Source organism: Enhydra lutris, unplaced genomic scaffold (genome assembly GCF_002288905.1).
Source record: "Enhydra lutris kenyoni isolate GAN:26980312 unplaced genomic scaffold, ASM228890v2 scaffoldscaffold9, whole genome shotgun sequence".
Lineage (NCBI taxonomy): Eukaryota > Metazoa > Chordata > Mammalia > Carnivora > Mustelidae > Enhydra > Enhydra lutris.
The window spans coordinates 10,197,860-10,211,771 of record NW_019154093.1 but is presented as its reverse complement, the minus strand read 5'-3'; the positions used below and the strand labels follow the sequence as shown (position 1 = coordinate 10,211,771).

Genomic DNA, 13,912 nt, shown 5'->3' with positions numbered 1-13,912 from the left:
CATCATCAAGGAAACAGTTATTACTAAAACGCTAACTTCTTACTGAGATACCCAGAATGAGTGAAAAATTCCTTATCTGGGGGGTAGGTGGACAAAGCTCAGTAGCATTGTTTCCCCTATAAACCCACCGTGTGGGGCGCATGTCGTCTTCCTCTAAAACCAGGAACTCACCTCCTCAAAGCGAGCCCGGATGATGGTGATCCAGTGCTTGATGGTAGTGATGCAGTCGGGGTGGCAGACAGCCAGAATGGCCTCTCCCATCGCTACCGCTGTGCTAACATCCGCTCTCTTTTCTTCCACTTTCTTCATGAACTCCTAAACAAAAAAGATTTGAAAACCAAAACTGAAGAAATCTACTCTAGCAGCACTGTTAGTTTACACTGGGGGGAAAGATTTCAATGCAGTTTTTTCCCTCCGTGGGTGTTCACACAGGTCCCTAAAGCCTGCATCCTGGTGTCTCTGGTACTTTCTTCCTAGTTCTAAAAGATGGGGAGGAGGTGAAGGGTTTATACAAGAATGACTGTCTCTACTACAGATGACAAAGACAAGGAGGGACACAGACAGGAGCCCCCTTTCCCAGGCTGGGCATGACCTTTGTCCTATTCTGAGTTCGTTTCTCTCTTTTTGAAAAAAATCCCGTTTTGATTCACTTCTGTGTGTATAAACAATGAGCACTGTCTTGGACAAATGTCAGTTATAAAACATGATATTTTAAAAATACAAGCAACAGAATACCATGTGCCAAAATCAAGATTAAAATCCCCTGGTGGGTAACACAAAAATTAAAAAAGGAAGTATTTCCCATCTTATTAGGACAGATTGTAGCCCCAGATACTGTATGATATTCTGCAGCTTGGTAAGAGGCTCAGGGCCCGAAACTGGGAACACAAGGAAAGCCAAACCAAGCCATGTGCAGGCGAGAAGTCTAGAGAGGCTGGAATAGTCCAGTTTTCTTTGTATGATACCACGTTGTTTCACTTGTTTACAACCAACATGTATTACTTAGGTAAAGATAAATGAGTGATCTTTAAGGTGTCATAAAACCCACCAGTCATTTGTCTCTCATTCTTGCTGAACCAGTAAGCTGGGCTTATTCCAGTTCTAGTTGTTTGCATGTGAGATCTGAAATTCCCAAGCAAAAAGCTACTTTCCTTTAGTGGCGGGCCACCCTCACCCTGGTGGGTGGCATGGGTCACTTCACCCTGGGGCTGGATTACCTTATGGGTGTCAATGAGAGACTGTAAGGCCTCTGTGTCATCAGGCAGTGCTCCCCGAAAGCGAAGCGTTTGCTCTGCTTCAGAAAGCCACTCCAACAGCATGTGGACTGTGTCCCGAAACTCTTCCGCCTGAAATAACCAAGCACAACAGACTGAACCTCTCTGCAGCCATTGTCCTGAACACTGGGGTATGGCAGGGAAAGGGTTGGGCCTGAACTCATTAGTGCATCAGAGGCACCAATGGCCCTATCAAAGCCTCCCACAAAGGGCATCTTTCATTTGTAGTTCTTTGAAAACCAACTGAATTCATTTTTTTCCTCCAGTACAAATGAACATTAAAATCTTGTAGAACATTCAGGATATCAAGTGTTTGACTTCATGTTCATTTTGAGGCTGGGTGGAACTGATCCTGATAAAGAAATGAGAATGAATCAGCTCAGATCCTCCCCTTCCTAGTGTCCCTACCAAAGTCTCTGACCTGTTTTAAGGCCTGCTCAAGTCGACTTTGCTTGGAGACAGAGAGTTTGCACACAGTGTCCCAGCGAGTGCTAAGTTCCTGGAGCTGTCCTTTCACCCACGTGGTGTCATCGCGACTGTTTTCAATTAGCTCTCGGCCTGATCGCTTCAGTACCTGAACAGTTCCTGTTCGCTTTCCCAGTTCCTTCTGGAAAACCTAGAAAGAAAAACAGAGGAATTAGTTTGCTGAGAAATGTTTTGAACCCAAGAAGCAAAATGACAGACAAAAGGAATCATTTAGTTCCGTTCTCCTTGGTAGGTTCCAGTCGTGTTCTTTTTTTACACAGAGGGAGGCAGGACGATGTGTATGAAAGAAACACCCAGAAGAGGTGATTCTAAAGATGAGTCCTGGGTAAGTTGCTCAGCTGGAGTCCCAATTTCCTAACTTGTAACACAGAAATGACATCATAGCAAAATTTCCAGAATTGTGGGAGTTCAGTAAGAACACATCTGCCACATGCATAATAAGATGTTGATGTAATTTCAAGTAAAGCTGAATGCTTTGTGCTGAAACAACATTATGGGGGTTGACACAACAGGTGTAGGTTACACATAAACATTGCTGTGCATGATGCTGGGCTTGCTAGGGTCAGAATCAGCTAAAAAAAGAACGCATTTTCATTATAGGAGTCCATGAAAATGCCTATCTTGAGGGGCTCCTGAGTTTAAATTCATGGTGTGACTCAATGGAGAGATACCAACAGGAAGAGGGGAAAAACCCTAAGATGAAATTTACACATTGCCAAATCTGAATCAAAGCATTCTGTGTAAATTCTCTGTGACTGACACGGAATCCCAGCAATAGTTTAAGGACACAGAGCAAGGAGTGATCTCTCCGACGAGTGGAGACAAAGGCTCATTGAGACTTCCTTTCTCCCCTGGGTGGGGAGTATGAGCAGAAGGCCTACTGAGGCCGAGGACCCAGTGGCTGTGCCCCACTGTGGCGCAGCTCCCACCCCTCACCTTATGGGCATCCATGAGGTTCATGACGAGGTCGAGGTCCCCGTGCACGGGCTGGTCCTCGGCCAGCTGTGGCTCCACCTTGTACAGCCAGTCGACCAAGGCCTGCAAAGCGTCCATGAACTGACCCGAAAACAGCAGGGCCTCCTCCAACTTGTGCTGCCTGAGAAAAGCACACAACCCTCACCATTTTTAGAGATCCTGTCTCTTTGGCTGGCTCACAGTTCTGACTGCTGAATGGAAAAGGAATACTGCTTGAACTCTAGAGAGAGAGGGTCCTCCATGCTGGACTGGTTTGAAATAGAGCAAAAGGTGACTAAGAGATATGCCTAGACATTTTTAATCAAACCACTCTCTAGAATGGAGTAAGGGTAGTGTAGGTGGTAGGTACAGAGGCCCTCCTGGTCCCTTAAGAGTCCAATGGTTATACACACAGATACACCATAATGACCAAGGTCTGTGTTAATCATTTTATACTACTCAGGTAGAGGATGACGGTTTTGGTCATGATCTGTGGTCAGGAGTTTAACTCCTAGCTCTAGACCAGTTGTGTAATCCTGGGCTTTCTCATCACCTCTTTGACCCTCAGTCACTTCATCCAAAAAATGGGAGTATAAATAATATAAAGATATCATATTACTTAGCAAAACATAGTGTACAAGTGGGTAGAAGCACAACTTATGGAACCAAATCCAACAGAGTCAAATCCCAGCTCTGCTGCTTAGTAGCTGAGTGACCTTGGGGGTCACTCTTTATGATCATAACCTCTTTATGATCATTTTTCTCATATGTAAAATGGGAATAACAGTATCCCCCTCAGTGGTTGTTATGAGGATTACACGATTGGTTCGCCTCTATCTGGCAAGTGCTCAGTAGTAACTGTCCAGTAAAGGTTAGGCATTACGATGGTTAAATGAGGTGATGCGTGCAGAGGTTTTGCTTGCTGTATGACACAGTGCGAGAACTCACTGAGACAGCTGTTAGTATCACAAACTGGTCATTGACAAATATTTGGAGTTACTAATCTTCTATTGCTATTGGCTTGAGTTTATGGGCCTCTCTCTAAAACAGTAAGATTCAAGCTGAAAATGAGAATTTTAATGTTTTATTCAACTTATTTCATAATTCTCATTGAATGAACTAGAAATATTGAGATGCTATAAAACCTGCTATTGATGCATTAGCTTTATGGTCATTTTATGGAATTAAGTAACAGTCTTTGTTAGTTTTGGGATAATATATAGCCCCACTGAAGCAAAAATTCACACTCACCTCTCCACAGACTTGCCACAAACAGTATCCCATTTGTCTCTGACTTCTCCCAGTAAATTGTCAAGTTTCTGAGTGTCATCAGAAAGCAAAGTCTTTTCTTTCAGGGCTCTGCCAGTTCTAATTGTGGTATCATACACAGGCTGTTTGCCGCCCAGAGTTTTCTGAAACTCCTGTTTCCAAAAACGAAAAAAAAAAAAATGATGCTAAAAGGCAGATGACGTCTTTATTTGGAACAAAGAAAAATTTTCAGTATTCGGGTTGGTAATCAGAGTATGAAGATCACTACCTCCTGAATTAACAATAGCTTATCCTTAAGAAATTTATAAATTTTTGTTTATACCATATATAGCAGTGCATAACAAGTTCTAAAAGCCTATAGTTTTAACTGGTTACTTCCAAAATCGCTTTGTTTGAACTGTTGTTTAAATGAATGATTCTTAGGGTTTGACACGGTCTAGATATAAAATGGAATGCTGGTTTCATCACTTTGATTTTCCAACATTAACTGATTTTCTTTTGACTAGCTCTGACTTCCATTTTTAGCAATCTTCAGTGAATTCCCAGCTCAGAACCTAAAAGCCATGAATGCTTTACCTTATGCTTAGAGAGCTGGAGTTTAATTTTGTCTGGGTCATTGGATATCTCCAGCTCCGAGTCCAGGTGACTCTCTGCATCTTCCAGCCAGTCGATCAGTTTTTTCCAAGCTTCATGGAACTACGATGATATAAAAAATAACTTATAACAGGAATGACTATGCAAACTAGACTTTCATGAAAATCATTCCAGAGACTCCACACATGCAGCCCAAGGTTGTTCAATAAATTGGGTCTCTTTCTTTCATAACTCACTTGTTTTGCCCGCTTCCTGGCATCATCCAGGGATCGCCCTCTTTCAATAGACCGCTGGACAACCTTCTCCCATCGAGACTGGACGCTGACCAGCAAATTCTTGATCAGAACAACGTCCTGTTTTTGGCTAAGGAACTTCAACTGATTCCCAGTTTGATCCAGCTCAATGATGTGGTCTCGATGAGCATTGACCTCATTAGCAAATACCTGAGGGGAAAATATTGCTTTCTTTAAACTGAAGATAAGATAGACGAGCTTCTCTTCCAACTAGTCCTCTCAAAAGGAGGGCAACATCATGACGTCATAGTTACCTTGTGCTCCTCTATCTGGGAAAGGACAGTGTTTAGAATCAGGCTGGGAGGAGAGGCAATGTTGAGATTCTGCTCTGCTAGAGTGAGCCAGTTGATAAACTCTTGCAGGGAATTCTGGAATTCTGTTGCCAGGTTGAGGGCCTCTTCCAGCTTTGACTGAATTTTAATTAAAACACACAAAAAGAAAAAGTGCCAAATTCAGGAATTGTAGCTTCAAGAACAAAGGCGTGAATTGTACACCAAATGAAATGACCTCTAAAAAGGAAGCCTCATTTAATCAACCTCCAAACATGCCTTGTTTACAAAAAAGGGGGCAATTTAATGTTAGTGTCTGAAACCGAAACAACCATGTATGAAAAGGAAAGAGCACAATTTGCAGCTATGTGGGTTTTTCTTCAATTCCCCACTTCCTGGGACATTAAAGAACAGGGATGGAACTATTCAGCATATGTAAGTGAACAGATTCTTCAGTGGTGACAGCTGCAGGGTCTGCAACTTGTTTGGGGCAAAGCCTCACTTCTCTTTAACGTACTTTTGTGGTGTAAAAACAACTAAATGAAAAGCACTTTACTGTAAAGATGATGCTTGTGCAATGCTCTCTGTTCAAATGTGTTTTCAGCAAATATGGCACCTGAAAATATATGAGGCTGAAGCTTAATCTTTCTTACTTACTGACTTATTTATTTATTTATTTGACAGAGATCACAAGTAGGCAGAGAGGCAGGCACGAGGCAGGGTGGGAAGCAGACTCCCCATGAGGGGCTTGATTCCAGGATCCTGAGATCATGACCTGAACCGAAGGCAGAGGCTTAACTCACTGAGCCACCCAGGTGCCTGAAGCTTATTCTTTTTTTTAAATTTTAATTATACACACACACACACACACACACACACACACACACACACACACACACATATATTTTAAAGATTTTATTTATTTATTTGAGAGAGAATGAGTGAGAGAGAGCATGAGAGAGGAGAAGGTCAGAGGGAGAAGCAGACTCCCCAAGGAGCTGGGAGCCCGATGCGGGACTCCCATCCTGAAAGTCCGGGATCATGACCTGAGCCCAAGGCAGTCGCTCAACCAACTGAGCCACCCAGGCGCCCAGTATTTTTAAAAATTTTTATTTTTTAAGTAAGCTCTAGGGCCAATGTGGGGTTTGAACTCACAACCCTGAGATCAAGAGTCGCATACTCCTGGGGCACCTGGGTGGCTCAGTCGGTTAAGCATCTGCCTTCAGCTCAGGTCATGATCCTGGGGTCCTGGGATGAGTCCTACCTACATCAGGCTCCCTGCTTAGCCAGGAGCCTGCTTCTCCCTTTCCCTCTGGCCCTCCCCGCTTGTGCACATGTATTCTCTCTCAAATAAATAAAATCTTTAAAAAAAAGAAAAAAAAAAAGTGTCTCATGCTCTACTGACAGAGCCAGCCAGGTGTCCCTGAAGCTCATTTTTAAGCTACAGGGAGAAAAGGTAATAAAAGCCATAATATTCTAAGCAAACAACACTAGATATAAAATTTTAGACACTTTGATCTAAATAAGAATGACAAAAACAATGGCTCATTCAGGGCATGTGCCAGTGCTAAGAGTACACCCTAATTCCAGAAGCTACAAGCTAAAGCCTCAGAGATAAACTCTACCCACACACGTAGGTGATGGCCTCTATTCCTGGTCCATCTACCAGGCAGGTATAGTGGAATAAGGACATGTTGTTAACTCATAAAAAGAAACCCAAGATGTACATGATAAATGTTAATTATTGTTAACCGGGTATATACTGTAGAGGTATTTCTCTTTGTGCTTTCAGGTTATTTTTATAATCTAGAAAAACACTATAATGAATGTTAAAAAAATGTAAGGACCCAATCTAAACCAATCAAGAGGAAAAAGAAAATCTCCCTCATATTTATCATACAAATGCTTGGAAACTAATACATTGCAAGTTCCCAGATGACAGGAAATCTTTCCACAACATCTTATCTATATCTTCTTTAATACAGCACCACACATATTTAATCAATGATTTTAGTGATACTGAAATGTAATGTTCTGCAAAATCAGAAATAACTATTCTTGATACCTGGCCCTTATTGGACCAGTTCCACCAGTGATAGATAACTATTTCTTGAGACAATCTGCTCCACTGATGGGAAAACCTTCAAGAAACCTGATTCTGAGCCAGAATCTGCCTTGGTTTCTTTAATTAGTCCTAGTTCTGCATTCTGCAGGAATAACAGAGGATAGTCTGTCTAAGAATTAAAACAAAGCCTTATATTCAGCTCCTCTGGCCATTCTTCATATAAGAGAATTACCAGACCTCACACTAAAAGAATTCTAGGACATTAATGCTTCTCTAAAAACGTTCATTTAGATGTGTGCATATTTGTTTTATGCCCTTCTGCCCATTAAATTTCACAACGATAGGGTCCACACCTTCGCTTCCACTATACCTGTAGCACCCCAGCACCTCGTACATATTTGCTTAGTAACTGTTGAATGGATGCGGCCAACAGATCTGAAGACATATTTTACATTTGATCTGCCCGGTACAGAAACTCTGTGTTGAGTGATACACCAAAACTCAGTATTCATAAAAAACAGTGTTTTGAGGCCTTGATCCCTGATCACCTTTCTTTAGAGGGGAATTTGATTTTTGAAGAACGGGAGAGGTCACATAAATATACTTATCTCCTGACTTAGTAAAATTCTCTGCACACTGGATTTATACAAGGGTCCAAATTCCTTGTGGAGAATGTTAGCCTGACTTCCTTCCTGCATGCTCTGTTCCCACCCTCCCAATCCCAAGCCAGTGACTCCAACTTAACCCGGTTTTTCAGTAGGAACACAATTCGGTGATTAATATGGGCTATAAGTCCATCACTGAGCAGTAACAGCCAGTAATGTCTGAACTGGTAAGGCAGAAAAGGAATGAATAATAAAAGCAAATAGCAGCAGAAACTAGCACCATCAATGCAACTTGACACAGATACAAAACAGGAATTTAACAGCAGAAAAGACAGCTTGATTAGCACAAAAGTGATCCTGAGGATATCAGTTCTGCAACTTCTGGTACCATGTACTGGTCTTTGAAAAGTCTTCACAGAAACTAGATGGAAATTACATGCATTTGGCAAGCAAACGACTCAAGCCCAGGAATCAGACACTGTAATTTGTGGTGATACCTTTCTTTCTTCCATCTTACTGCTGACCACATGCCACTTCTGCTCCAAGAGAGCTACACTCTGCTCTGTCTTTGAACCAGACCCAGAGTCGTCCCGGCTTAGAAGCATGAGCCTGCCTTTGTCAAGCAGTTGATTATAAGTCTCTTCCTTGGCTTTCAGCTGGGAATAGAGTTCCTGGGAAAAAAAAAGGCAAGAAGGAGATTGGCAATGCCAATTCCCTAAGAGACACCCACACACAGATATATGAACACAGTTGGAAAAGTCCAGGAAGGTCTCATTCTTGATTAAACCCTTTTTTTTTGGATTCAGTTCAACCGCTTAACAATGAATCCTATCATTCTTCATTAAAATTAAAATAATTTTGTTACCAAGTTAAGAGGATTCGAGGCTCAGCGATCACAAAAATAGACCCCCAATAATTTGTTTCATGAAATATTTGCCTAGAAATTATGTTGCCTTCTTTCCCTTAGCCCCTTTCTTAATACATTGCCAGTATCTATTGATTTCCCGAAGTCCCCTCAAACACTCTTTTTCTCAGTAGAGACACATCTGTATTTCCGTATTTGTCTTCTTGATGCTCTCACCTTCAGGTCAATATTCCTAAGCCAACCGACTGACCAACTCAAAATCTACCAGCTCACCAATGTATTTCCAATCAAGCTTCCCTGTCACCACTGCTGCCTGTGGTAGGTGGTATTAATGTCCACATAAAAGCAGCAATCCTTAAAGTTATACTCTATTCTTGGTAAAAATGCATACTTTGTAGACTCCCAGATACATACAGGTCTATGAATTCAGTAAGGAGCTGCTCAATAGGGGATTATGTTCAACTTCAAGAAACATCTATTACCATATGTGTATCAAGCTGTTCCCTAGCAGTTTCAGGAAGTCCTCCCGTGGGCTTAGATGCAGAAAGTTGGGTCTCCATTCTAGTCAGTTCCAAGAGGAAATCTTCAATTTCACTGTGGAAACCCTGGGCCTTTGAGAAAAGACATTTCAACAAGGTCAGTAGTCAATTCTCAGCTTTAAGAGTAAACACTAAATGACCATATGAGAAGCCTATCCTGAGGAAGGAATTCTGGGCTGTTCTCAGGGTGGTTCTGTTGCTGGATTAGCATGGAGCTGATATATTTATTTATTTCTAGAATCTAGTAGAATCCTTGTAACCTATCACTGATGTCTGATATAATTTGATGAACTGATTGACTAAGGTACTGTTGCAAATGGACAGGGGGGTGGGGGAGGAGGGGATCCTGACTTGATGCAAAAAATAATGAAATCCGTGAGCAAGCTTTGTCACAGCCAAGATCTACTAACTACTACTAACTTTGAAGAGAAACTAAAGAGACTAGGCTACAGACAAATCCAAAAAGGACCACTCAATCAAAAGCTATTCTTTCCAGACAAATTCCAGTGTGGAACTGACCTTCCTCTTAAGACATGGAGTAGAGTGGGTAGGGGGGGGTGCTACTCCAGAATGCTTTCCTTTGACGGGCTCGGACAGGTGCTCCTCCGGACCCTGCGATGTGCACAGCCCCACCTACCGATCCAGACAACACGTACCTGCTGCAGTGTCAGCTGGAGCTGCTGCTCTCTCTCCTCCGTTTTTTGTAACACCGACTCCCAGCACTGGTTCATGGTTTCCAAACGGCTTCTCAAGCTGCTGGCATCATCTCCAGCACTAGACTCAAGAAGCTCATTGCCAGCTTTGTTGACTGTTTCCACTGTGGCTTGGTGGGCCAAAACATCATTTTTTAGAACCTAAAAAAATGTTGGACATCATCATTTATTTCCACAGATGCCACCAAGCCTGGTTCTCTACAGTGCGCACAATATCAAGAGGCTGCTGGTGACAACATCTGGTCTCAAACCGACAGATGGAGAGATGAAAACTGAAAGCACTTACATGGTGCTTTGCGAGCTCAACTTCAATGACTTTTGGGTCTCCACTTATAGGTCTCTGAGCGTCTAACAACTCCTCAGTGTGAGTGAGCCAGCTCATCAGTTCCTCTAAGGCATGCTGGAACTGGCCAAGGGCCAGGAGAGCACCTTCTAATTTGTGCTACTCAGAAAAAGATATAAAGGAGACATTTGTCAGGAAATGAGAAAACAGTAGCTAGTTGTCCATTGACAGACTCTACCACCTGCCTCACCTGTCTATGGGCAATTTTTTCACCCAGGTTCTCCCAGAGGTGTTTGAGTTCTGTCAGCGGTTCTCGGATAATGTCTCTGTCCGTCTCGTCTGTAGCTTTCTTTAACATCAGCTCACCCTGGTGATTGAGCTTTTCCATCTCAATTTGCTGTTGGTAAACTTCCACTTTGAACTCCTACCGGAGACATACTTCATGTTAACATCAAACCAATTCTTTAAAAATGAAAATTCAACTTTCTTTCAAAAGCCATTCCCAGTCACAAACCTTCATTTCATTTAATTGATCTTTAACAGTGTTGAGGTCAGTGCCGACAGGGGGCATGGTGCACAGCTTAATCACAGTGTTATCTAGCCAGTCAAACATAGCCTAAAACAAAAATACAAACAGTCAAAAACCAAAAAAGCACCAGCTGTTGGGAGAGAATTAGCATCATCTCTGCTGACATAAGCAGACAAAAATCAAAGACCCTGTGCTATTTGTGTCTTTAGGTAGGGGGGCAGAGGTAAGGGATAATGAACTTTACTCCAGTAATATGGAGATTTAAGAACAGAGCCAGTATTATTAGGATAATGTCCAAAATGAGTTACACTTTGGAAAAACTAAATGTGAATAGAAGTTAGTATTTGTCATGGCCACCTAGCAAGCTCAGGATGTGGTGAAAGTACTGTGCCAAGCTGTTCTTCAAGGTAACCTGGGTTTGGAACCTCTGGCAAGCAAGGATTACACAGTACGACCTGCTTCACTGCATAGCCACCCTGAGGATAAAGATGACGATGAAAAACATGGCAAGAAGAGTAGAAATTTGGAGATCAGTACTTTCCTCACTAGGAACAGGAAAATTAGGCTAGAAATACCGAAATAGCACTGTCTTAGGTTTGAGAATGCTCTAGTCCTCCAAAGATGAGCCATAGCACCGGATTTAGAATATGACAAAAAGAACACGGAAGCTTCTTTCTGTGGTGGTCACCCTGTGGCCTCTCACCTGCAGAGTGTCCTGATACTGCACAGCGGCCTGCATGGCATCCTCAAGCTTTTCTAGCCTCTCTTTCCAGGTTTTGTTTAAGCTCTCCCAGGCATTATTCAGCTAAGGGAAAAACAGATTCTTTAATTAATACCAGTCTTCAGAGTGAGTCCACTAAGGTTTCATCTGAATTCCATACCCATTTTTTTCCACACCTCGTCAATGCTCTTCTTCACTTCAGGTTTCTCCGTTTCTCCACAGGCAAAAATCAAATCTGCTCCGAGGATTCGAATAAACTCCAATTCCTCATGCAGACCATCTGTCTCTTCCTTAATAGTCTACATGTAAATGAACAGATCATAAGCCAAAACAGAAAGCAGAACAGAACTTCCCAAACTTTGCAAATGTAATTTATACCCTCATCAATAGCAGATGTTGAACAGAACGAAAGCCTTTCACGAAAGCCTTTCAATGTCCTTAATATTTCATCTACTCAAACAGTGCAACTTCAGACTCAGTTCATTTTTCTTTTGCTCTCTCACACATATAAATATATTTCATACATCTATATTGTATCTATAACAGCATTTTTAAAGTACTCTAGGAAAGGTCTACTGAGCTTTAGTAGTTTACTGAAGGTTCATCCTTCCAGCCTCCAAGAGATAATAATCTATACCCAGAAATCTATCATGGGGATTGTGGGATTGAGCCCCTTGTCAGGCTCTGCGCTCAGTGTGGAGTCTGCTTCAGACTCTCCCTCTCCCTCCCACTCATTCTCTCTAATAAATTAATAAAATCTAAAAAAAAAAAAAGAAAAAAAAAGAAAAAAAAAGAACTCTATCACAGGGAAGCATATCAACAAGGATAAAATAATACAGTACAAGGCACCAATCTGAGAGCTGAGAGACTAACACCATAGAAATGCTAGGCTATATAATCTTGGAGAAAGTCAGTTCTGGGCCAGATCCTAAAAACTGGTTCATGCACTGGCAGTGACAGGCAGGGAGCGGGGTGGAGAATGGCCGAAACTAAAGAGACAAAATGAGGTGAAAATGCATTTAGTAAAAACTAGGCTCTCCAAAAAGGCTAGAAAAAGGTATGTCAAAGTAACAATTGTTATTTCTGGATGATGAATCCAGAATTTATTTTCTATTCTATCTGTTGTTTTTCTACATTAAAGAAATTTACTGGGGCGCCTGGGTGGCTTAGTGGGTTAAAGCCTCTGCCTTCGGCTCAGGTCATGATCCCAGGGTCCTGGGATCGAGCCCCGCATCGGGCTTTCTGCTCTAGCGGGGAGCCTGCTTCCTCCTCTCTCTCTGCCTGCCTCTCTGCCTACTTGCGATCTCTGTCAAATAAATAAATAAAATCTTTAAAAAAAAAAAAAAAAGAAAAAAAAAAGAAATTTACTTGGAAATTAATTAATTAATTAACTAACTTGAGAAATACTGACTCTAGAAAGGACTAAAATCAAAAAGTACATTCTATTAATGTGAATTGAGTTTAAAATTGATGGGAGAATTACTTCTGAGTGATGGAACTGTCCTACATCACAATTATGGAGGTTATATGAGTCTATACAAGTGGTACAACGTGTAAGTATAAAAAAGAAAGAAATCTCTACCATATATAGTAGAGCACATATTTTTTTCAAGTGGGAAAAGGTCTTATTAAATAAACAACAAGAACAATAACAACGCCCAGGTAAGCTGTTAACGCTTGGATAAAGTGGTTTACTAGAGGAAAAACATGTACAAGAGATGGGGCTTTGTTTCCGTCTCACCTCAGCAGCTTCCACCTGCTGTTTGATTATAGATGGGTCAATGCCTGGGCTTTCCAAATCATGGACGATGTCCTGGGTATCTCTGATAGTGGTCAGGAGAGCTGCCATGTCATACCAGAACTTCTCTGCGAGTTCAAGGACATCAAGGAACTTAATTTCTCGCTCTTCAGCCCGAGCTTTGATGTCCTCCCAGAAGAATACCATTTGATCCAATTTGTCCTGGATTTCTGAGGGAATAAAGAATAGATATGGGTGGGACTCTCTAAGTACTTGAATCTGCTTCATCAGAAATTTCACCTAGTTCTTATCCTTTAAAAAGGTCTAAAAATTTAAACTTCAGGACAGTTTTCTACCTTTGCTTTATTTATTATTTAGACATTTGTATTTTCCATGTATGTTGGTCTCCCACAGAAAGAGATCACAGAGGTTAATGTGGAAATGAGTTATCATCTAATATAAAGGTACCGCTAAGATACAAAAGACCGACGGGAACCTTGGGTGGCTCAGTTGGTTGAGCGTCTGACTTTTGATTTTGGCTCAGGTCATGATCTCAGGGTCAAGAGATCAAGCCCCACATCTGACTCTCTGTTAAGGGGAAGTCTGCTTGGGATTTTCTCTCCCTCTTCCTTTTGCTTCTCCCTCTACTCATGCACTATCTCTGAAATAAATAAAATCTTTAAAAGAACAAAATCAAAACCAAAAGACCTAATTT

At 41.7% G+C, this 13,912-nt stretch overlaps 1 protein-coding gene across 5 annotated transcripts in view; it reads right to left on the bottom strand.

The window, feature by feature from the left end:
* Positions 1-13,912, bottom strand: part of LOC111143713 (microtubule-actin crosslinking factor 1) — a 349,979-nt gene that overhangs the window by 24,757 nt on the left and 311,310 nt on the right. For all 5 annotated transcript variants that reach the window (XM_022497542.1, XM_022497538.1, XM_022497540.1 and 2 more), the window contains 17 exons: positions 13,201-13,427; positions 11,636-11,758; positions 11,442-11,543; positions 10,724-10,825; positions 10,460-10,633; positions 10,213-10,368; positions 9,870-10,067; positions 9,157-9,285; positions 8,307-8,480; positions 5,125-5,280; positions 4,814-5,020; positions 4,560-4,679; positions 3,966-4,135; positions 2,697-2,856; positions 1,696-1,890; positions 1,218-1,346; positions 172-315 (listed from right to left, as the gene is read on the bottom strand). In XM_022497542.1, coding sequence (XP_022353250.1) covers positions 172-315; positions 1,218-1,346; positions 1,696-1,890; positions 2,697-2,856; positions 3,966-4,135; positions 4,560-4,679; positions 4,814-5,020; positions 5,125-5,280; positions 8,307-8,480; positions 9,157-9,285; positions 9,870-10,067; positions 10,213-10,368; positions 10,460-10,633; positions 10,724-10,825; positions 11,442-11,543; positions 11,636-11,758; positions 13,201-13,427 — 2,666 coding nt within the window. The remainder of the gene's footprint in view (positions 1-171; positions 316-1,217; positions 1,347-1,695; positions 1,891-2,696; positions 2,857-3,965; positions 4,136-4,559; positions 4,680-4,813; positions 5,021-5,124; positions 5,281-8,306; positions 8,481-9,156; positions 9,286-9,869; positions 10,068-10,212; positions 10,369-10,459; positions 10,634-10,723; positions 10,826-11,441; positions 11,544-11,635; positions 11,759-13,200; positions 13,428-13,912) is intronic.